At 37.8% G+C, this 25,176-nt stretch overlaps 1 protein-coding gene across 26 annotated transcripts in view; it reads left to right on the top strand.

The window, feature by feature from the left end:
• The window catches only part of dlg2 (discs, large homolog 2 (Drosophila)), a 440,002-nt gene that overhangs the window by 168,983 nt on the left and 245,843 nt on the right, over positions 1 to 25,176 (top strand). For 18 of the 26 annotated variants that reach the window (XM_049468833.1, XM_049468837.1, XM_049468835.1 and 15 more), the window contains 3 exons: positions 2,924 to 3,016; positions 4,416 to 4,577; positions 11,960 to 12,019. In XM_049468833.1, coding sequence (XP_049324790.1) covers positions 2,924 to 3,016; positions 4,416 to 4,577; positions 11,960 to 12,019 — 315 coding nt within the window. The remainder of the gene's footprint in view (positions 1 to 2,923; positions 3,017 to 4,415; positions 4,578 to 11,959; positions 12,020 to 25,176) is intronic. The other 8 variants (XM_049468838.1, XM_049468842.1, XM_049468846.1 and 5 more) reach the window with 2 other exon arrangements.

Consider the following 25,176-nt stretch of genomic DNA (forward strand, 5'->3'; position numbering starts at 1 on the left):
GTGTTACATTTCTTATAACGAGGGGAAAACAGGCTACAGGTGTCAGTATTTCGCCACTGCTAAGGGCGAGATTCTGAATGTGTTGTGTCAGCATTCCCTGAGAAGCTTTTTAAAGCTTTTTTTTTGTTTAAAGCTAGAAGTGCTTGAGCCGTGCACTTGTGTGTTTATGTAAATGTAGGTGAATGTCAAACAGTCTGCTTGTGGGAGAGCACAGTATAAACATCCTGCTGGAAAACACTTGTTTACGTTGTAGAAGCTACATTATTCCTGTAGTTTAGCCCTTCAACAGCGTGACTGCCTTAAAAAAAACTCAGTGATGGCTCAGTGGTCAAATCACTGGGCTTACATTATTTTTATATGATGAAGTACTTATTTCCATCAGGAAATTCAAAATCAAACTATGAGACTTACTGTACTCTAAATATGGTACTCCTGCATCGTACAATGTGTTTTTTTGATTAGCTACATTTATTGACTAGCATGTTGCAAGCTTCTCTATGCAGTATTGACAATAAATGACTTGCACTTGAACTTAAAGGAGAACTCTGGTGTAAAATGGACTCTGGTCATAATAAAACATGATAAAAAATACTTACTTTTGTTGAAAGCCCACCTCTGCTCTCCCACAGCTTTTTGAGATCCAGTAATTGTGTGCTTTTTGCCCAGCACTCTGTACAACAGCCATATCGGGGCATATTTTGCCCCGATAAATAGCTTTTTACACTGTTATTCAGGCTCAAAGCAGCTCCACACCTCCTTGGTAGGTATTAAGAACTTAAAAAATGCACAAGAAGCTTATTAAAAAACAGTTAACATCCTATAACGCTAGCTTTCAGCTCTGAGCGCCGCCATCACTGTACTGATAATGACAGACATATATACATAGACTCCGCATAGCCTGCCTCATGCCTTTTTTTTTTAATAGCTGAAGTGTGTTCCTTTGAAGTAATGAAACATACCAGTCCTGCTTAATTTTTTATAAACCATTCCTCACCATTTTTCTTTCTTTCCTTTAAAAACTAAACAAAATAGAGAAAGAAAAACACACACTTTTAGCGCATGTTTTTGCATCTGTTTGAGAAGCTTCCCTCAGGCTGATGTACAGGAATCCTGAAACTTGTGCCTAATAATAAAGGAGGCATGCTGCTGCCGGTGCCATGGCCACTGAAGGGCTGATGTTGCTGCTGCTGCCAGGGGTTAACTCCCACAAAAGGATCTTTCCTTAAGATGCCAGCATGCAGAATTAGTTCTGTTCCTGCACAATTCTTTTGATGGCAGTGTACAAACAAATGGACTTTCTGATGGTTTAGTGTGACAGAGGCTTGTTTTTTTTTATCTGTGCCTCAGAAACCGGTCTGAAACAGACTGAAATCAAAGAAAAAAGCTTGGATATTTTGTTTGTTAGTGTTTCCTTAAACAGGTTTAATAAAGTTGTCGTTATGCCTATTACAGATCTCAGCAACACTCCTTCTCTTTGCTGTGGTGCCCAGCAGCTTTTTGGCAACGTGCAGTTCCAGTTTCTTGATCAGCTGAAATGTTCTGATGCTTCTTGGAACTAAGCATTTTTTTGTTGGTTGATTACATCATGATTAAAGCCCCTGTCTACTCATTTGCCTGACTGTCTTCTATTATCTCTAATTTGCATGACAAACATGCTTGAACTAATGAAAGGAGTTCTTTCAAGCCATTTTTAAATGACCAAATAAAAAAACACTTTGTGAGAAAAAAAAACAAAATAAACACTTTTATTTAGACTTTATTTCATTTACAGACAGCATGAACTAAAAAAAATATTAAGTTATTTGTCCTTTTGTCTGCTCAACTTCATTCCATTTGTAAATATACATTCCTGCATTTATAATTCTGCCATTTCTTCTCAATACACCTAGAAGTTGCTTTGTGAAGAAGTGAAGAAGTGTTTTAAATGTTATTTTAAAGGTTGTCGTTAACACTTTATCTATTTTCCATTGGGAATAGGTTAGTACAGTACCTGTATCTTATTCTTCCAAGGCAATGCCTATGTTATTTGTGCAGCAGGTGATTTTGCAATGTCTTGTTGAAAACAGGATTGATGTCCCTGGAAATGATGCATCATGCATCATAGTGTTTTGACACAACTCCTACCATGACTGATGCTTTGGGACTAGTATGTTTTGCTGATGACAGTGTGGATGGTCCTTTTTGTCTTTGGTCTGTTTTCACCACAATACACAGTTTGGGCCATATTGTAATGATCTATAAGGGGAGCTGTTAATCGTGGACTGTGAAGCTTGACCTGCGTGTTCAGTGTATCACATGACATTCCCTTTTTTGAACCAGGTGTGCTCTGACTTTGGCAGATTGGTATCTCAGCAGAAGAAGCTGAGCACAAGCAGGTCATTTACGGGAACAGCAATGATATTTTATTTTAATATTCTGCTTATTGTTGTTCTTGTGTGTGTGTGTGTGTGTGTGTGTGTGTGAGTGTGTGTGTTTGTGTGTGTATGTGTTTGTAACAAGCAGGAGTGTACATGCTCTGAGCACATGTGGTGCACCTGCATTTCCATAATAGCAATGAACAGCTGACTGTTTCAGGGTCTTAATCATTAAGTAGCGCACCTTTGTTTTCTGTTGCCAAGATACAATACACCAGAAATTTACCAGAACACATAATTAAGAGAGTTAGTACACTATGGTGCTATAGCTCCCTAAAATAGGGCCCTTTGTGTGTGTGTGTGTGTGTGTTCTTCTGTGTGTCTGATTAGTGCATGTGAATTCGTGTGGTATGGAGAGTGAACTCTAGCTGATCACAAATCGAAGCTTCTTCCTGTGTGTTTGTGGGATGCTTTTAGTTGGTTCAAGTTTTTATTGATTTAGTTTATATGATATATAAAGTGACTGAGGTCAGACATTCATGACTGGACTCCTGTGTGTGTGTTTACAGAACAGGCCGCCGGCGGTTCAGGGTAACCAACAGCAGCCACCCCATTCTCCGGCCTGTATGAACCCCAACCCCGCCCTGATGAACTCGCCCTGGGTGAGATAGAGCCGGCAGCTCCGTCACTCCGTCCGTCCTTCCTTTACTTTTAAAGGACCCGCGTCCACCTCATTCACACTGCACTGCTTTATTATTAACGCTGTTTCGCCTTGGAATAACACATGAATGAATGACCACCATCTCAGTTACACAGACATACACACACAAACATACACACACACACACACACCTGCTTGTCTGAAGCTGATGTACTGACTACACTTGCTCTGCCTGTCAACATGTTATTGATTGATGTCTTAAGACAACCTTGCAATTCAAACCAGTTTTAAATTGGGTATTTAAATAGTGCTGAGAAATATAATGATATGTATTATCATTATCGTTAGCATGATAAATTATAATACAATAGTTCATATATATATATATATATATATATATATATATATATATATATATATATTAATGCCATATTGCCTACCCCTACTTTCAAATTCCTTTATTCACACTTCCTATGCTCTTCTCATGTCAGAAATAACTTATGTTGCAAAAAAACATGCAGTTACTAAAAGAAAAAAGAGTCCAATTAAGTGACAAAACCAACATGATTATAACTGTAATAGACAAAGTTGCTATATTTCTGTTGTATTCTATATTATATGTTGACTCTCACACAACTCTGCACACTGCTGTGTAAAATTGAATTAAAGGGATAAATTTGTTTATAAAATGAACAAGAAGGCTGCATAATACAGTAATTGTTCAAATGTTTAAAAATACATATATTTTTTAAATTGTATTATACAAAAGAAAAAAATGTTTTGAACTTTAAATGGGTTATTTTTATGTAAGAAAATAACTATTTTTAGTAGCTGATTAGACAACAGTTGGTTAGGATATACTGGATTACCATATACTGTTCATTTTATTTGTTACATTTGTTTACCTGAACATTAAATTATCATAATTTTGAAACATACAAAAAAAAGTGTTAAATGGATATGACGTGAATAATTACAAAATTACAGCACTGAAAATGTACTGAACTTCTGATAATTTAGGCACCATTTGTTTTTGCTGCATTATGAGCTATTAATTATTTTTTTTTTACTAAAACAAGGTTTTCTTATGACAGCAATGATGATGCTCTTACTCCCACAAACATATCAGCCTTGCTCTCAGTTCAATCTCAGACGCTGGTCTCAGCCGTAGCTTGCCGTCGTTTGTATGTCTCGCCCGTCACATCCTCTCTGTTTCAGAGCCGAGGGTCCGGTGCAGAAGCTGTGTGTGAATCCCTCGTGGTGGCTTACACATCACAAGTGTCACATGGTGCGCTCAGCAGTTTGTTCGGTGTCTCTCTGCATCGTTCTGATTGGCTTGTCTCTTTTTGTTTTTCTCCCTTGTTTCCCCTCCCGGCTCCTCCTCTTTCTCTTGCTCACAGTACCGCTATCAGGATGACGAGTCTCCGCCTCCTGAGCACAGCTTCCCGCGGCTGACCAATGAGGTGCGAGCGCCCGAGCTGGTGCACGTGTCAGAGAAGAACCTGTCGGAGATCGAGAATGTGCATGGCTACGTCTCCCATTCACACATCTCACCACTCAAGGTCAGTTTTTATTACCGGCCACACCATGAGAGACTGCTGCCATGGTCTTTCTCTCTCTTTTTCTCTCTTTCTCTTTTTTCCTCCTACTCTTTGGTCTTTGTCTCAGCCCTAAGTCTTTTTCATTCATTTTCTCCTCAACCACACTCATACACACAACATTATGAGAGGGATCAGCTTGCAATGAAAAAATATTTAGTGAAACATACAGTACAGTTTAAAGCTATGGTAGTAATTGTTTATTTGGATGATAATTAGAAATAAAAAGTACTAATACCTAATTTAGCAAATCAACCATTATATCTGGTATAAAACCCACACAAATGAATACAATGATCTTATTTTAAGGTGCTTCAGACTTGTCAGTTTGGACCGAACCAAAATAGCTGAAAGTAGTATGAAAGATGCTGCAAACCATGGCCTGGACCAAAAAGAAGAAGAAAAGAATCAAAAGATTTGGCCTCAGTCCAGATCTTCTGAACCGTGCTTCGGTTTTCTGCAAACACTTTTTTAGTTGGTTTGGGCTTTCCAACTAATTACGATAAGTTGAGGCAGGCTGTCATCAGCCGTTAAACAATAAAAGAAGAAAAAGGACAGGTGTTGTGCTGAAATCCGTCTCCCCTCATGTGCAGTCGTATTATAAGCAGCAGTATGGGCACAACATCTACTGTGACTGTAGATTAACCCTTATTGATAAAAAGAAATAAAAGAAATCTGATGGTAATTTGATATGCTTATTCTGCTGGGTGATGCACCTGCGTTTGCAGGGAGTCCGATTCTGTCAGGGAGACTGGAAGAACGGGAAGAATCTTGCTGAATTTAAATCAAATCAATGTAATTGAAGACAATAGAATGCAGCAAAGTGTGCTCACAAAACTCCAATTTTTTGGTGAAAAATACATAATTATTTATATATATAGTTATAAAATGTATGTACTCTCTAATAGCTAGTGTTAAAAGACAGTTTGCTACTTATAGAAATGTACTATAAACTTAAAAAGGTAGGAATGTATTATAAAGTGAATATAATTTGTATATTACATGCATATAATGTGTTTGTACCATTTTAAAGGACCGACCACCTAATTATTTTTACAGGGACTAGACAAGCTGTGTTTGTGTGAATTTGAACATCTGTGTCAGCAGTGTGTGTTACTTAATGTAGCTGAACATTAATGTAGCTCATTAACTAGAGGCGGGTCCATAAACATGTACATATATAGTGTACTGTATATTAATGTAGCTTACTTTTATTAGATGACAAAAATACTTTCGATCAGAAATTAGATTGATTGCTTTTAACAGTTTAGCAACACCAATTCACCTACTGTCAATTCTATTATACAGCTCTGGAAAAAAATAAGAGACCACTTCAATTTCTGAATTAGTTTCTCTGATTTTGCTATTGATAGTTATATGTCTATGTACTTCAGAATTAACATTGTTGTTTTATACTATAAACTACAGACAACATTTCTCCCAAATTATTAAAAAAATAATAATAATTTAGAGCATTTATTTGCAGAAAATGAGAAATGGCTGAAATCGTTTTAAGAGTTCAGAAATGCACATTTGCTGGACTAACTGTGGTTTTTAATCACAGTTTTCATGCATCTTGGTATGTTCTCCTTCACCAGTCTTACACACTGCTTTTGGCTAACTTTATACCACTCCTGGTGCGAAAATTCAAGCAGTTCAGTTTGGTTTGATGGCTTGTGATCATCCATCTTCCTCTTGATTATATTCCAAAAGTTTTCAATTTGGTAAAATCAAAGAAACTCATCATATTTTAAGTGGTCTCTTATTTTGTCCAGAGCTGTAGAATGCTATATAGGGTCTGAACTATATTTTGCAGATTAAACAAATCACTGCATTCAATCATTGAGGAAATTGCTTTTCATCTGCCTGACGCACCCGGTGTCTTATTAAACAGGTGAATTATCAGCGCTGGGGTGGGCCTGTCATGTAGCGTTAGGCCTGTCACCTCCCTCTCCCTCTCTGTGCTCTGAGAGAGACACCTGGTCCTGCAGATGGTGCACGCAGTGGCCTGCAGGTGGAGTAGCGCAGCCGGATATGTCAGTTACACCGCTGATACCGGGCTGTCCTGCTCAGCATGCCTGTGGGCTGTAGGGGGTTAGAGGTTTAGGAAGCTACGTGAGTCTAAATGCAGTTCATTTGGATAGTCTGTGAGTGAACAGCTGGTAATTAAGAGCTGTGTACCCCTACCTATACTTTAGTGAGTAGAGTTTTATTGCAGTTGTTTTTTTGTTGCATTGTATCGTTCTAACACTAGATGGCAGTCAGACCACAGGCTGTTTAGTTTTGCTGGTTCCCATGATCTGTTAAATGTGTTGTTCAGGCTTTAAACAGGCTTTATATTTGTGATGATGATTTTTTGTTGATATGTGATGATGATATTGTGGGAAAGACAGTGATATTAGTCTACAGTAGTCTTATTAGTCTTATCTCATTGTAAATTAATGCTATTGAGGTTTGACGGTAATATAAATGCATATATTGATATACTGTCCTACTATTTTTTAGTTGTAGTTTATAGAAAATGTAAAAATGGCCTTTTCTTTTTTTTAACTAATTTGATTAAATTCTTATTAGGCTCAAAATACAACATTTTTTTGATAGTTGAGGCTTATTAAGACCTAAAAAGACTCTTACTTCAGAAACTTAAGCACTCACTTACTCATCCAGCTGAATTCCAATACCTCTTAAAAATATGATAAAAATTCATTTATAATCTGGATGTTAATCTACACAGATTTCTCTCCTGAAAACTGTTTATTTGTTTAAGTAAAGAACTTCCATTTATTTACAGTAAGCTTAGATTTCCAGATTTCCACAGTATTAGCATAAATGCTAATGCTTTCCAACAGCACTGCACTGAGAAACCCTGAGTGTTGCAGTAAGCCAGGGTGATATTAGCTAGCGGTTCGTCCCAGGTAGCTTGTTTTAACACAGTTAACACACAGGCTACAGTCCAATATACTCCCCTCTGAACGGTGAAAGATCTAGGGCTTAGCGCGGTTAGCGGCTAATGCTAATGCTGGTTCAGCAGTGCTAGCCGGGGTTAGGAGCAGGCTACAGGCTGATAATACTCATTTCTGATCTAGGGCTTAGCGCGGTTAGCGGCTAATGCTAATACTGCTCCAGTCTTGGTGCTGGAGAACTAAACTGAAACTCCTGTATTATGCTGCACTGATGATTGTTGGTAAAACTAAAGGATTTTAAGTGCACTTTATAGTGTGAAAAATACAGTACACATACACATTCATTCCAGGAGTTTCTGCATGTATACACACTTACATGTCAGTGCAGTCAGTGTTGAATAGCTTCAGTGGGACATGTCAAAATGCATGGGACATATCTATGCAAGGTCCTGTTCCATGACATTTGGCATGTCAGTGTATTTCAGCAGAAATAATGTATTCTGGCTTGTTTATATTCTGGAGAACTGACTGCATGTCTATGTTCAATCAGTTGAATCAAATGATCGGTTAAATTGGGTTAATTTGTTGTTTATGTAGCTAATGGGGCATATATTTTTCATGCAGATGAATTATATGCACATTGGATAACTTTGCTTCTTATATAATAAAACATTCCATTACGTTTTATTTAAAGATTTAAAAGCATTCACTGTGACAAATATGCAATCATAAAAATATCTATATGCCTAAATCATACCTGTCAAGTCTCCCGTTTTGTCCGGGAAACTACCGTATTTTACTCCTCTTTCCCGCCGTCCTCCCGTATTAGTATTTTCCCGTAAATTTCCCGTATTATATTAAAATAAAATATATATATTATTGAGGAGACAGGGCACTGACCACGCTGTGTCTCTTAACCAATCATGGAGCCGGTTCAAGGAGAAAGTCCCGCCTTTCAGGAGAAACAGCCAATCAGCTTGCAATAGAGGGTCAGTGTGTGGAAGCCCCCCCCCCCCGTCGCTGTGAGTTCAGGCAGCTAGTCGGAGCTGCTGATGGTAAAACATATCTGGATATACAGCGATTTTTCTAAAAGAAAGGGAACGGTAGGCTAATCATGTAAACTGTGATGAGATTTTTCTGATAGCTGCTTAAAAATACTCGTCTCCGAAATAAAACACACAGATTAAACCTTTTAAAATAAAAAAAATACAGCTTGTGACTCAGTTTAGCTAGAAAATGTGGAGAGGACCGAAATGAACTGAACTGATCAGGGGTGGAGTGATCAAAAGAAAGAAGTATTAATTAAAAATGATTATTTGTGTAGGCCCCTTAAGACTAATTTTTACTGATGGAATATATGTGGTCCATGTCCTTTTAGTAAAAGCTCATTATACTATTTTTAGGTCACCAACAGTCATTTTGCAGAATTTGTGCACCCTTTGTTTAATTTTAAATCTATTAAATAAATAAAAAAAATATATAATATAAAAGAGTGCATTTATGGCAAAAAAGACATGAAATCTTAACTTTTTTAATATCTAGAAAAGTATTTTTAATTTGGCTGTATTAAAAGAATGACATATGTAGGAATGTCCACAACATTTCAGATTCTGATAATCTAATTGTAGTGTGTAAGTGGTTCACATGTGGTTATTTTAATTTTTTTTGTAAACCTGTCTTAAAATGTAAGGGGTACTGAACCTTCGTTGGGCTGGTGGGACGGCTTTAAGCGGACAGAGGAAAATATCCCTTATTTTTAAATCTAAAACTTGACAGGTATGGCCTAAATAAAGGGGTGTTTTGGGGGCTTTTCTTAGATAAAAGAATACCTTACAAAACTGACACCAAACTGGAACAAAAATGAATGGTGTTTTTTGTGAGGAAAAATGTTGCTGTATTTGAGTGAGATTTCATGTTGTACTCAGCACTCTCCATAACAACTTGCCGCAACTTTCCATGACTAATCAGCCAAGACTCTTAAAAAACTCTTAAAACCTCAGCCTATTCAATCTTTTTATGATGAGAGCAGCCGTTTTATTTAGCGATGCTGTTCCTGCGCTGGCACAGTCTATCTTAGAGATGAAATTCCATCTAATAAACTCTCATTCATCACCGAGTAGCACTGGAAATCTTTTTCCAGCAGACCTCTATGTTAAGCTTCTTTAAATCTTCTTTCTTGCCGGATGACATAATGTACCTCCTTTATCTAAAACATTGCTTTAAACATACAGTATTAAACTGTATAAACCTTTCTTAGTGAGTTAGAGGTTTTGACATATCACTTAACTAATAACCCCTGATAAAGTCCCACTTTATACAGTGGTACCCCTGATAATTTTCATCATTTTCCTTTATAAATCATTGGTTGTTCTGATCAACAATTTCAGTTATACAGCTCTGGGAAAAAATAAGATACCACATAAAAATTAGCTTCTTTGTTATTTTATCAAATTCAATTGAATTGAATGTTTGCACCAGGAATGGCATAAAATTATCCAAAAGCAGTGTGTAAGACTGGTGGAGGAGAACATGCCAAGGTGCATGTAAACTGTATTTAAAAACCAGGGTTATTGCACCAAATATTTATTTCTGAACTCTCAAATCTTTATGAATATGAACTTGCCAAATGGCTAGCAAGGTTAGCAGGTAAGGCTAATATTGCTCCAGCAGTGCTAACTGGGGTTCGCAGCAGACTAAGAGCTGATAATACTCACCTCCGAACGGCCAAATGGCTAGCAAGATTAGCGGGTAATGCTGATACTGCTTTAGTAGTGCTAGCCAGGGTTAGCAGCAAACTACAGGCTGATAAGAATCACCTCCAAATGGCCAAATGGCTAGCACGGTTAGCGAATAATCCTAATGCTCCTTCAGCAGTGCTAGCCTGGATAAGAAGCAGACTACAGGCCGCTGTACTTCAGAATAGTGGAATTACTGCTCCTTACAACCTGACTGGTAAAATTCATACTTAATGCACACTTTTTATGAAAATTAAAGTATTTTAAGTGCTCCATATAGTCTGAAAAATACGTTAAATAAAGAAAAAAATTGTAAATTTCTCAGTCACACCAGGCACACACTTGCTTTTTTTAAAAGACACTCCAGTGATGTGTGATTTCCCCTCAGTATTTACTAAATAAAACACTGTGGATAACTTTAGTGCAACATTTCTGACTTACGGTAATTACCAGACATAATCACCATGCCATTAAAATGTACCAATGCACAGTTGGCTGTTAGTCAAGGACAGACCATGTTCGGCACAACCAGCCGAACATGGTGAACCAGCCGAAAAATCTGCTTTTCAGTAACAGAAACACGTAGGAACTCTGTGGGCGTCTCCTGCTGAGTAGCGAGCCATGTGAGATGGGTGCACCTGTGTTTTCACCCTCGCTGTGTTGACAGATCGTAAAAAGCTTGTTTTTGGACCGTGTCAGAGTCTAATTTGTATTTGTGCCAACATCAGAAAAACAAACGCATGATGATGGATTCAAAATGTCCCTGAATTGTAGGGAGACCTGGAGCCTCTCAGGGGTAAAGAGGCCTCTATAGACCTCTTCAGATGTTTCCAAATACAGCTGGATCTGTTCATAGTGGTCTTTAGTATGCTACGTGTAAAACCAGGTTACATTCGAGTTGTGAATTTTGTCCAAGTTGAAGTCGTGATTCAGGGTCAGTTGGGGTCTGCTAGTTATTGGATATTGGATAAGCTCAAACTGGCTTCTCTAGAATCGGGAAATTATGAGGGGCACAGACTTTGATTCATTGACCCTTGGTTTACATTCTTACCTGATTTTTTTACTAAACTCTCAGTGTAGTCTAGTCAATGACTGTGTAATGCACTGCTGAGAGACTTACACGTCAGTCGATTTCATTAATAACTATTAATAATTGAGACTTTAAAAAAAAAAGGCTTCAGAGTTCAGACATAAAAATTTCAGCTTCAGATGCTTGTAATCTGAGAATGAAGCTCAATGAAAGATGCTGCTTACCACTCTCTCTGTTAGATAAGGTTCAACCAAATAATAAAAGGTATTGATTATACACTGTCTGGCCCCCAAAAAAAGGTCACACACTCTAATATTTTATAATATTAATACTAATATTCCCCTGACCGTATTCTTTAAGCACATACTGTTGCTGAACCTAGACCTTGTTATCTTAACTGTGTCTAATCAGGTGCTATTGTAGCTCAGACCAGGAAGATATTTACTGAGAAAGAGACACACTCACTCACTCACTCACTCACTTACTCATCCATCTGAATCCCAAAACCCTCTCTCTCTTTCTATCTCTCTTTCTCTTTTTCCCTCTCTTTCTCTTTGCGGTGGTTCATGGCGTGTGACTGCGTTCTCATCCCCTTCACTCCCTCCTCTTTTCCTCTCCTCCCTGGCTGGGTTTTCTCGCTAGTGATTCTTTTTTTGTTTGTTATTTTCTCACCTGCAGCCTGCGTTGGTTACCCGGTTTGATCTAACATACCCGGGGGTGACCGCTGCAAACTACCTGGCAAGTTCACCAGATTATTTTGAATGTCTTTTTATTTATTTTTTCTTCTTTTTGTGGATTTTCGTTGCTCATGTCTCTAGAGGAACATTTCATAATGTGTTCTTGTGGACGTTCTGGTGTCGTGGTCCCATCTGCATGGAATTCTTCAGAGGGTCTCTGTAGCAAGCTGCTGAGGGGGTCCCTGGAGACCCCTAATACCCCTTTGAAGAAGCTCATTTGTGCTTTGCAGTCGTTTTGCTTTCAGAACTTGGTTCTGAGAAATCAGACCAACTCATACACAAATGTTCCTTTGATAATTTCCTCTTTTTCGTTTGTGAATTTGTGATGTTGCTGATGTGTGAGCACTGAATTGGTGTATTAATGTTTTATATATGGCACATTTATGTATTTATGTGTTGTGTATTTTGCCTTCTGTGCACCAGTGTGGTATTTACTTTTGCATATGCTTTTAGATTCATTGGTATGGTAATACCAATAGTTTTAAATTGGCCATAATATAGCTTCTTTATGTTGTATTAAGTACAATGTCCAATAGTAATATACATATTGTACAGTGTATAGGCATGTCTATAGAGACTTAAGTATAATATCTGTGTTAGGTTTTTATAGTCACTGGCTTTGTGTGTGTGTGTGTGTGTGTGTGTGTGTGTGTGTGTGTGTGTGTGTGTGTGTGTGTGTGTGTGTGTGTGTGTCAGCAATCAAATAATATGAGGCAGTATCCCCTTGGCCGGTTATCTTTCCAATAGAGCCTCCATTTGGCTCAGTGACAGATCTGAGCAATACCTCACTCTGTTCAGATCTGTTCTGATTGATCCTTTTCTCAGTTCTCCTCTTTTGTTCTATCCCAAACGTATCCTGTCCTGTCTCATCCTGTATTACACAATTTCTTCTTCTTCTGTTGTATCATGTTGTGTTCTTCCCTACATATTTTATTGTAGCCGATGAAAATTAACACAATTCTGTGTCTGTGCAGTCCAGTTCTGTCCTGTCCTACCCATATCATATCCTATCTTGTCCTGTCCAATCCTACCCTATCTTGTCCTAACCTGTCCTGTTCTATCCTACCCTATCCTGTTCATGTCTGTCCTGTCCCTTTGTGTACTATCCTATCCTGTCATGTCATGTCTTTCCTTTCCTTTCCTTTCCTTTCATTTATATAATCTCCTGTCCTGTCCTTTTCTGTACTGTTGATCTGTTATATACTGTCCTGCCTTGTGTCTTCAAGATCCACTGTAGTCCTAAACTATCCTATCCTGTCCTGTATTTCCTTGTTCTGTCCTGTACTAACCTGCCCTGCACTGTCCTTCCTTGTCCTGTGTCTACCAGATACAATCCAGACTTTTGTCCTGCCTTGTCCTATTCTGTTGTGGCCTACAAGATCCAATCCAGTCCAGTTCTGTCTCATGCCATTCTGTCCTTTTTGTAGTGTGTAAGATTCTGCTCAATCTTGTCCTTTCCTGTACAATTCTAGTCATAGTAGTACAACCCTATCCTGTCCTGTTTTAACCTGTCCTGTCTTGTCCCTTCCTGTCCCTTTCTGTAATATCCTATTTTATCTTATTTGGTTGTATTGTGTCCTACCTGTCCTACAAATTCTTACGTAGCCCACAAGATTAATGGCAGTTCTTTGTCCTGCCCTGTCCTGTTGTGTCCTAGAAGATGCAAACCAATTACTGTATGTCTGTTATGCTGATGTGACCTGTCTTTTTGTAGAGTACAAGATTCTGTCCTATCTTTTCCCATCCAGGCCTACTTTTTTTCGTAGCCTACAAGATCCTGGCTGGTCATCTTGTCTAATTCTGCCTTGTCTTGTCCTCTCTTGTTCGCCTTGTTCTTTCTTTTTCTTCTGATACTACCCCACTTCACTTTTTGTTCCTTTCTGCAACTTTACCACACATACAGTATTTTCCATTAGATGCGAGATACATTCAGCGCACAACCCTGTATTAATCCTATTGCTGTCAAACAGCTGATACGACATATTATAAAATCTCCAAAAATAAGGCACTCGCAGTACACCGCAGTCAGAGCTGGCAAGACCTCAGCTCATTCTAATGCCACACACCCAAACTCCTGATTAAATCTCTATCGACTTTTTCTGCCTGTAATTGCCAGGCTTGCCGCCTCCTCGTGGCTCAGAAAGAGCGAGGGAGAGATAGAAAGAGAGAGAGAGAGAGGAAGAGGGCCTCTGTGAGTCCCTCCGCTACTGCTGTTTTATGCAGAGGCGGTGAGGTGAGTTAGCTGGAGCTCCATTATGTTCTCCCTGAGTCATTGCTAGTCCATCCAGTCATGAATCAGCAGTTCCCCCCACTCCACTCACTCTGCCGCTCGGCCTTGGGACCCATGTGCTTAAAGACTGCTTGGACACAAAGCTGTCATTGTGCTCTGGTAAAAAAGCGACAGAGGTGCTGAGGCAGAGGCTTATTCATAACAATATCGACCCCCACAATTTTCATCTGTCACCTTTTACTTCTGAATATGTAAACGCCGCCGCTTTACCGCCAGCCCTTCATCGCTGAGGTGCTGGCGTGAACTTTGAGGCTAATAATGTGTCTTAATGGCTAGGGAACACAGCAGGGGGAAAGCATGATCTTTATCAGGTGAGTCAGAGTGATTGGAGGGCCCTCGTTCTTCTGCGTGTGCGTGCGCGCGTGTGTGTGTGTGTGTGTGAAGAAGGTTGGAAGTAGGGTGGGATTCGGGGTTAATGGTGATTGTTTCGTTATCTCTACACCCTGGTGAAATAATTGCAGCAGGCTCACAGCCACATTTTAGCGCAGTGTGCATCCAGCGATCTGCTGATTGTCTGGGTGATGAGAAGTGGGCTGGAATTAGAAATCAGGCTTCTGCAGAGAGGAAGGGAAGACAGAGCTTAAAAAAGAGAGATATTAATGGTGTTCTTGATTGTCCGTATTGAAAATATCAATTAATTTTATCTTTGGATACAATTTGTTTGATTATTTACGTATCGAATTGTTGCTTTACGTTTGAACATTTCATGAACAAAACAGTTCTGTCCGTGTTATACCCAAGGAAGATAACGTATCAGGCCCTATTATCAGCCATTTCCACCTACTGATTGATTTCCTTTCTCTCTAAAACATTATTTTAGTATCGCTAACAATGTTGTAAATCTGTGTGTAAAAAATTGCGCATATTTAAAAAATGCATGTTCGTTGCGCAGCGGCAATTTTTTTTTTTGTTTTTAATGTTGTACCATCTTAAGAATGCACTAATCAAAGTGAACAAGGGTGTCACCATGCTATTCTGACTTAATCAGAGTATGGTTGCCCACACAGGACAAATCCGATCTCATTGTATACCACTGGGAGTGGCTGGATCTCTCTCTATATATAAAACCACTAAAATAAGAGACCACTTAAAAATGATGATGAGTTTCTTTGATTTGAAAAAATTGTAAACCTCTGGAATATAATCAAGAGCTGGATGATCACAAGCCATCAAAACAAGCTGAACTCTTGAATGTTTGCACCAGGAGTGACATGCATAAAGTTATCCAAAAGCAGTGTGTAAGACTGGTGGAGGAGAACATGCCAAGATGCATGAAAACCATGATTAAAACCAGGGTTATTTCACCAAATATTGATTTCTGAACTAAAAATCTTTACGATTATGATTTTTGTTTTTGCATTATTCGAGGTCTGAAAGCTCTGCGTCTTTTTTGTTATTTCAGCCGTTTCTCATTTTCTGCAAATAAAGGCTTTAAATGACAATATTTTTATTTGAAATTTGGGAGGAATGTTGTCTGTAGTTTATAGAATAAAACAACAATGTTCATTTTACTCAAACATATAACTATAAATAGCATTTTTAAAACAGTTAATGTAGGGAATTTTAAGCAGAAAGTATATAAATCATACAATAAATATATGAATTATAATATAAATCATACAATAAATAGCTTTTAAAGGCAATATTTGGTCATACTTGTTGAGCTACATATTCAGAAGTACTGTGTAATGCATGTTGAACACATGTGTAATGCAACAATCCATGGCATAGTATGGCATAGTCTTCAATTAATGTTCTTGAAATGGCAGCAGTATGTGAATGAGCATTATCCTGTTGGAATAGCGCACCGGAGTGTGCATTCAGAAAAGATAGAGCACTGTTTGAAGGACCTCATTCATGTTCATTTGGGCTGCCAAAGTGCCTGTAATGAAGACCATAGGTGGTCTTCGAACCCATGGCATGACACCAGGCCTTTTGCACGTGTGGCTTGTGAAAAGAAACTGTTTCTTTTGGCACTTCTTTTTGATAGAGTCCACTACGAGAAAAAAGACAGACTGTTGTTTGTTTATTTGCTAATTTATTGATGCAATATATGCCGTTTTATAGGAACTGGGGGAGACGTTTCTATCTAGCTGGAGCAGGATGATGCTTTATTATATTAGAGCATGTACAACCAGGTAGAGTCATTTCAATTTGCCCCATTAGCATACTAATTGTTTTTTGCTCTTTCCAGTTTTGGCAGTTAGACTGAACCTGCTGGATGTGGCCCTGTGGCCTGAGCTTAATGAACGCGCCCTGCAGGTCTCCTCTTACACCGAGCTCATTACTTCTTTAAAAGACTCCTTCAAAGAGCTTTAGGAGTCATAGTGCATCAGCTGTGTACACGCTCATACCGCCATGTGACAGGAAAATACGCTTTTTCAGTTCATATGCATTTACACTTAGTCCAATGTGTCTCTGGTTGGTCAGACTGAAATCTGTTTGCTGTGTAGAATAAAATACACAAATGTGTTTTCTGTACAACATTTATTTATATTTTATTTATATATTGTTATTGTTATTGCTATGTTTGTTTATATTTCCTAAAGTGCCTGGAGTGCTTGGATTTGTATCTGTATTAATTGTGCCTTTAATTTTTAACGCAAGACTCATGATGTGAAGAGTTTTAAAGGGTAACTAAACTTCCTGATTTTAGCTAACTCCACCTTTACATCAAATTAGAAAAATGCTTAAAAAAAGAAAGGGGGAGGAGTAGTTTGGGAGGGCCACTGAATGATGTATAGGTTTAGGGGCGGGGCAGAAGGCACAGCTAATTGGCCTGAGCTGTTTGCCACTGACAGCAGTGAGACCCAGATTGTTGGACGTCACTAGGGGGTAGTATTATTGATTGACTCACAATTTGCATATTGTGAGTGTCACACACTGTAAGCTCACAATTAGTTTAATTTCAAACATATTTAGAAACATATAAATAAGGCGAACATTTGTGGGCATGTATACATTCAAACAAAGACCTTTGAGTTGAGTCAACTAATGAGTCAACTAATAACTGAGTTTAGTCTGTTAGTCTGAAAAAAACTATTTGCATTTTGGGTGTGTCCTCCAGTTTCTGACACTCACCACCAGTGTGTAGTCATTCCCCACAAGGGGTTGCATTTGGTAAATTTGTAGATCATGAATTAGGATTAACTGTCTGGCTTTAAATTCACATTTTCCAGGCTTACAGTGTGAATATTTAAAAGATAAATATTTAAGCAACATATTACATAATACAACATATTTATTTATTTGGATCACAAGACACTAAGTAGAATTTTTTGGGGCAAAAATATAGCAAAAAATAAAAAGTTAAATCAACTTCCATTCTAGTTGTAATAACCTGATGTTGATGTCATGTTAACTTAAGTTTACTTATTAAACTCAAATTTGAGTTTGCTCAGAATTTTTAAGTAAATTCAACTTATTCGGGCTTACAGTGTAGCACGGTTGAACCTGTAAGTACTGGTATGTTTCACTACTTCAAAGGAACCCATTTCAGCTATTAATGAATAAAAAAATGTAATTTAGAGTTGCCTCTTTTAAACAGGGTCTGAGACTTCAGGGAAGGCCTCACCCCATGTGATTTCAGTTACAGCTGATGTTTATACAGCTGAAGATATATGCATTCTACTAAGTTAGTCATAACACTATCAATTACTTTATCATTTTTGGCTTGACTTCAAGTATATTACAGTAGAGAGAATGTATGAGCCATTTTTCAATAAGAAAAATCAACAATACATCTGTTTACACATGACATGATGGTCTGTGCCGACAAGAACCTATTTTAATCCATCAAAATGGCACCTCTTGCCATTGATTGCTATGACAATGATGCTTTAGTGGGTGGCAGACACTGATGCATGCCGATGCATTTAAATTGCGGTCTGTTACTTACCAATTTACTAACCAGCGCTTCAGCCGATGGGAGACGGTGCGAGACGGAGCTTCAGTCATTCCCTCCAGTTTAATCAAAATGGATGAGAACATAACTGCTGCTGTCAGCTCACATTTATAACCACACTATCCAGCCATCAGCCAAATAGTTTTAATAGAAGTCACCCGTGTTTTTGCTTCCTTCTATGAAAAAATCAGCAACCAGTTTTTATACTCTTATTGTTGAAGAAATTGTTTGTACCCAGAAGGAAGTGTCGGATTGCAGTGCTATTCAGAAAGAAGATGAAGGTTGGAACAATAAATGATTAAATAATTTGGTGCAAAGTGATATGGGCATCATATTTATTGAGTTACACATAAAGAAGTAGTGTCTTAAAGGGAAGCTCTTGAGATGGCAGCAGCATGTGGACAAGCATTGTGTGCATTCAAAAAAATTAGGATCTCAATAGGTAGCAGGAGCTTAATAACATAACATTGGTCTATCAAAGTGCCTGTAATGAAGACTAAGGGCCCTATGTTACACCCTGCACAAGGTCGTTGCAATGCTCATTGCTATCTTATACCCTGCAAACAGTCTTATGTTCATGCCTTGTGCCTATGTCGCTTTAATAACAACAGCGATTGTGAATACATCTATGCCAATGAACGTTTCAGAAAATAACGCAAGTGAGTTTTCTTTTTGTACCAGTGAAGAACGTGATCAATCAGAAACTGCGCTGAGGTCATTTTCAGGGGCTACCAGCTCTCTCCCAGTGATTCCCACTTAAAACATGATTCAGCCCCCTCCTTGTTAAAGTTGCATCCTTATTGGGATGTGGTTGGGCCATCCACTACCCCATCCATCTGGACCATTCAGAGTTGCATGGCACTCATCTTTAGTGTGTCTGGGCCACTGCAACCTTTTTTGCTTGTGAGCTCTGGTTAAGGGTGGCCGAATAGTAGGTTTATGCACAACTGCAAACCTCTGGAGGATCCTACACCGGCAGCTTCAAATACCTGTTTGCTGCTTGTCCAAGGCACTGCTCTATCAGAGAGACCCTTTTACTTTCCCATATTGCTTGAAACCTGTGGTCTGCTTAGTTATGTGGAACAGTGCATTCAAGTTTTAAAAAATAACAAAGAAATACTGTCATCATTGGGAGGGTTGTTCAATAAAATTGGATTTATACTTGACTTAAAAATTGGGTCATGACTTAAAAATTATAAATAAAATAGCAATCTGTCAATCAGTCAGAGCACACCTGGCTCTTACAGGGAATGACAAGTGATGCACTGATTGGTTTATTTTATGTTACACCTGAAACACACCCATGATTGATTAAGAGAATTAGTACACGCCTTTTGCGCGTTTCGAGCCATGCAGAGCATACTTTTCCTGTCGTTATGATAGCAAAGACAAACTGACCACCCTAACTCGAGTTGCTCGGTTTACTGTTAATGTTTCACCTATAGATCACTAAAATAGAGCCTTAAAGGTGATCTGTCATCATAGAAAACTTCACCACACTCCATGATACCAAAAGCTATACTTATCACTAAACATGACCTGCTGAACATCCTTCTGAGTCACTATTACTGTTGTTTTATATATATATATATATATATATACGTATATATATATATATATATATATATATATACGTATATATATATATATATATATATATATATATATATATATATATATATACGTATATATATATATATATATATATATATATATATATATTTTTTTTTTTTTATTAATATATTTTTAATGGTTTTGAGGATGAGTGTGCACATATCATCCTGGAAAACAGTGTCAGGAACACTGAGAGTTTTTGAAGGAAAAGATTTGACAGCTTTCACTCAGACACCATCATATCTGTAGGTGCCATCATGAAAGTCACAGTTCAGCACTGCGTTATCTCTATCTGCAGCGAGGCCATTAGCAATGTGCTTCGCAAACACAAACAGTTCTGGCTTCTTCACGCTTCTGCCACAGCTAGGCGTGTTCTTTACAAACTCAGTGTCAGTGCTGAAAGAGAGCGCAGTGGGCTTAGGTGAGAAACGTCGGAAAAAGATTGCTCTGGCAGATTGATGGCTGTTGCCATAGTAATGGTGTTAAGCGATGCGTCTTTTGGATTGGTTGCGGGCGGGCGGGCGAGCGACGGAGGAGCATCTTCGGCAGGTTCTGTTCTCTAGAGAAGAGCAGAGGTTCTGATCTTCTCTAGGTTTCAGAGGAGACTTCTGTCAGCGGTGCCACTCTTTTCACACTCAGGACGCATGTGTTTCATCATCTGTGACATTAAACATGATTATTACCTTTTATTACTGTATTACTGAACAATTACTGAACCTATTGCAACCCAAGTGTCATATTTTACTAAATTCTCTTTACTTCTCTTTCTGTTTTCTATTCCATTTTACTTTCTCAATCCCGCTATCCATCTTTTTAATCTCTTTATCACTCTCTCTGTGTTTATCTTTGACTCTGTGCTTTATATCCCTATTTCCTTTTCTCTTTAGCTTTCTCCATAAATATATATATAATGTAAAAATTATATCAGGAAAATTCACTTCCCTCTGTTTATCTCTCTTTCTTTATCCATCTCTCTCTTTTAATGTTTATCTTACACTCTCTTCTTGGTATCTCTCTTTATCTGTCATATTTTGCTCTTTAAGTGCTTATCTCCCTTTCTTACTCTTTCCTTCTCACACAGTCTTTTATTTTAATTCTTCAACATACTTTCTTTCTTTCTTTCTTTCTTTCTTTCATTTGTCTCTTTCCTTCTTTTCTATTTATTTATGTCTGTTTTTCAATGGCTTTCTTTTCTTCTTTTTCATTTCACTCTTACTCTTCTTTTTTTGTTCCTTTTTTATTTTTATACATTTTCTCAAAAAATGTTCTTTCTTTCTTTCTTTCTTTCTTTCACTCTCTTCTTGATATCTTCCTTATCTCTTTCTGTCTCTTAATCTCAAAATGTCTTCTCTCATCATATTTACTTCCTTTCCTTCTATTTCATTTGTCTCTTTTTTACTCACTTTATATCTGTATTCCATTATCTTTCTTTTTCTCTCTTTCATTTTTACTCTTACTCTTCATCTTTTTTTATTCCTCTTTTATTTTATAATTTTCTCTACAATCTTCTTGTTTTTTATTATTGTCTTTTATTTTCTTTCTTTCTTTCTTTCTTTCTTTTTATTTCTATCCTTCTTTCTCTTATTCATTCTTTCCTTACTTTTTTTCTCTTACTTTTTTTCTTTTCTTTCTTTATATCTTTATATTTTACCTCCTTCTTTCTATCCTTCATTATCCTAATCAATCATCCCTTTTCCCTTACTCCCTTTTTCCTATTTTTCTTTCTTTAGCTCTTTTTTTTACTTTATGCCTTTTATTCTATCTTTTCTCTTACATTTTTCAGTTGTATTTGATTATCTCTTTCTCTTTTGTTTTCTTTCTTTTTTTCTTGTCAATCATGATCACTCTCTCTTTGTCTCTATCTGTCTCTTTCTCTTATACCTTATTCATTTTCCCTTCTGACGGTTTCTCCTCCACATATTTTTAGTTTGTTATTCTTTCCAGACATACAGTGTTTGCTGCTTATTTTTGCACCCTCTCTCTCCCTCTATTCCTCTCTCTCTCTCTCTCTCTCTCTTTCTGTGATCACACAGCAGATGCTGAGAAGGTCACAGTCGACAGAAGTAGGCACAGTGACGCGGCCTGAATACAAACTAAAGGACTCTGCACTTCTTCAATAGCAGATAGAGAATATCTTGACTGGGTCGTGTTGCAGGTTTATTTATGTATCACTGTTCTTTAGCAGCAGCAATTAAGTCAAATTGTAAAAATGTCCTCAAGGTAAGGGATTCATAAAAAAAAACACAAAAAAAACGTATAAATAGAATTCAAGGCTGCTGAGAGCAGTGAGTTAACCTTGTTGAATAATACGTAAGAAGGTCATTCTTTTGTTGTAAGGTGACGATGAACTCAGTAAATTAAATGTTGCTTTACTGATGCTGGCTATTTTTGGAATGCTTTCTTGTGCTAAAGTTACCTAGAAACAAAAATAGAAGTATATGTTTAGTACAGGCTTATTTATTTATATAGATTTAAATAAATACTACTGTGATTGATGGCCTACGCTCTATCTGCTTCATCTATTGTCATTATAGACTGCCCTGATTAAGAAGCAATTTCCAATGCATAGAAGAGAAAAAAACATAAAATTGAATAATTTTATTTTATTTTTATAATTTAACCCTTTAGATTTTTAGTTAATTTAGTTTAATTGATTTTATAATTTATTCCCGTACTCTCTCTTAAATCTTAAGTCTTTTTCTCTTTTTTTCATCTTTTTTTTTCTCTCTATACCTGCATTATTTCTCCCGTTCCTTTTGTTTTTTGTTTTTTTCATGCTCTTTTATCTGTTTTCTAATCAGTCCTCTCTCTCTCTCTCTCTCTCTCTCTCTCTTTCTTATATAAAGTAATATTTTCAGATTTCCATTAAAGCTGGGTGTAGCAGCATTAGCTTAAGAATTGATGGCTAACCGCTCGCATTAGCTGCAGTTAGTACTAGTAAATGCTGCCCGACAATGGTACACAGAGAAAACCTGGGTGTTTCGGTAAGCCAGGGCGGTATTACCTAGCAGTTCGTCCCACTCAGCTTGTTTTAACATTATAAACACGCAGGCTACAGTCCGATATACTCACCTCTGAATGACAAAAGAGCTTGTGCTTAGCGCAGTTAGCAGCTAGTGCAAATTCTAATGCTGCTCCAGCATTGCTAGCTGGGGTTAGTAACAGGCTACAGTCCGATATACTCACCTCTGAATGACAAAAGAGCTAGCGCTTGATTAGTGATTAATGCTAATTCTGCTCCAGCCTCAGTGCTGGAGAGCTAAACTGAAACTCCTGTATAACACTGTACTTCAGTGAATACTACAGGGGTTGACAGCCTAGACTGTATCTGCTTCATCTATCATAATTATAGACTGCTTAGTTTAGATTCAATTTCCACTGCTTAGAAAAGAACAGAAATATGAAAAAGAAGTCATATTTTAACCCTTTAGATCTGTGCTTAATTTAGTGTACTTGATTTGATTTATTTGGCTGTTATTAAAGCAAAAGCTAACTGAATTTTGTGGCATCCCACACGGTTCTGTCTTAGGGACAACGAAATTGTTGTAAATGTTAATGCCATTTATTATGAATAATTATGGGTTTATACACTGTGTAGCCTCTCTAACCAAGCTGATAAGAAGCTGATTTGTTGCCCCAACAGTTGAATTAGTCTCCAGAGCTGTTTCACACGAGGCTGTGAATAGTTCTCACCTTTTTAAAGTCCTGCAGTTGTTTGGTAACAGGTGTGTCCTCATGGAAGCATTTTAATAATCAAATGCACACACACCCCTCTGTGACCTTGTTATGAGAATGCGACCCATGCGGGCACCCTACGGGTGTGTCTTTGCGCCAGTGAGTTGTGTACGTGTGTGTATCTTCTCCCTGCATCTCTAATGAAAGTGTGTGTGAGCAGGTTTGACAGGGTCGAGGTGTTCCGTCAGTGTTAGGTGATGGAGTTGTCGATTAGACAGTGTGTTTAGCTCTCTTTCCTTCTCTTTGGGGGAAAAGAAGAAGAAAGGAGGCAGGTGCAGCTGAAGTCGATTTTTTTTCTTTCATATTTTTTTATGCAGACTTGTTTTATTAAACAGTCATAAAGGCAAGAACATTGAATAAGACCTGGATGAAGCTTGGATGCAGCATGGATGCGAACTTCACTTTCCTACTGCGATTACTTGGAATATTTACGAAAATTCACTGTAATATATTCTGCATAAAGTCAGGCATTCTGGCAAAAGACACACTCCAAAACACTGTTTTTGCTGCCGCACTTATATTTGGAAACAGCTCCATGCATATCTATCTGTCACACCTGATTAAAGCGATAGTGTACGAAGGGGTTCTTCAGTTTCGCTTCTGGGGGGCTGGTGTCCTAAACAGTTTGGTGATACTCTGTTGAGCAAGGAAGTCACCAAGCTGTGCTGGAAACTGGCCCTTCAGGAGCAGATTTAAAGAACCCTGCTACTGCTACTGCTTAATAAGTGCTAGTACTGTTACACAATTTATCAATTGAACATTTGATCATTTGATCATTTATTAGGAAGCAGCTACTTCCATCTTCCTATGTCAGGCTGGACAGGTGGGCAGTTATTAATAAAAGATAAAGTAAAGGGATGAAATAGTTTGCACTGTAAAGTACAAAGAATGTGAGCAACTAAGCAACTCTGGTAGATCTGGTAGATCTACTGTATAACAGCCTGACATATAGGAATAAGCCAGAGGGTAGCATAGACACAAATGCACCTTAAAACATAAGCATATCGCAGTACATCCACTCCACTGTGAGCAATCCTGACTGAATATGTGTGTAAAGTGCTTCCATTTATTAACAATAAGCTTCCATTTCCAATATTTTGTCTAAGGATGAGTTTTTAGTGAAGTTTCTTGACCACTAAGGCTGGGTGCAGCAGCATTAGCATTAGCATTAGCCGCTAACCACAGCACTAGCGGGACATAAATAATAACCGATAGCTCTAGACTGAGAAACCCTGAAACACGTAGACTACAGTCCAATATACTCACCTCATGATGGAACGACAGCACCCACATCTCTGTTAAACACAATTTACATTGACTATATCTGTGAGAACCTGAATCTACAGCCTTTATCTATGGGGAAACATTAATCTGGGCCCTTGATTTGGGCCTTGTTAAGAATAAAATCAGACTTTCCCTAAAACCTGCTAAAACCAGAATTCTGGGAACTATTATTAACTAATAGAAGCCATGTCCACTGTGATTATATTAATGAGAAGGCTCGTTATAACCATGTAGGTCTTGCAGGTACTTTTTGCTGATAGAACTGGGCTGACAGTATCCGATTTCCTAGTTTTAACAAGGCTCTACAATAATGGCTGCAGCATTTTGAACT

Source organism: Astyanax mexicanus, chromosome 20 (assembly GCF_023375975.1).
Source record: "Astyanax mexicanus isolate ESR-SI-001 chromosome 20, AstMex3_surface, whole genome shotgun sequence".
Lineage (NCBI taxonomy): Eukaryota > Metazoa > Chordata > Actinopteri > Characiformes > Acestrorhamphidae > Astyanax > Astyanax mexicanus.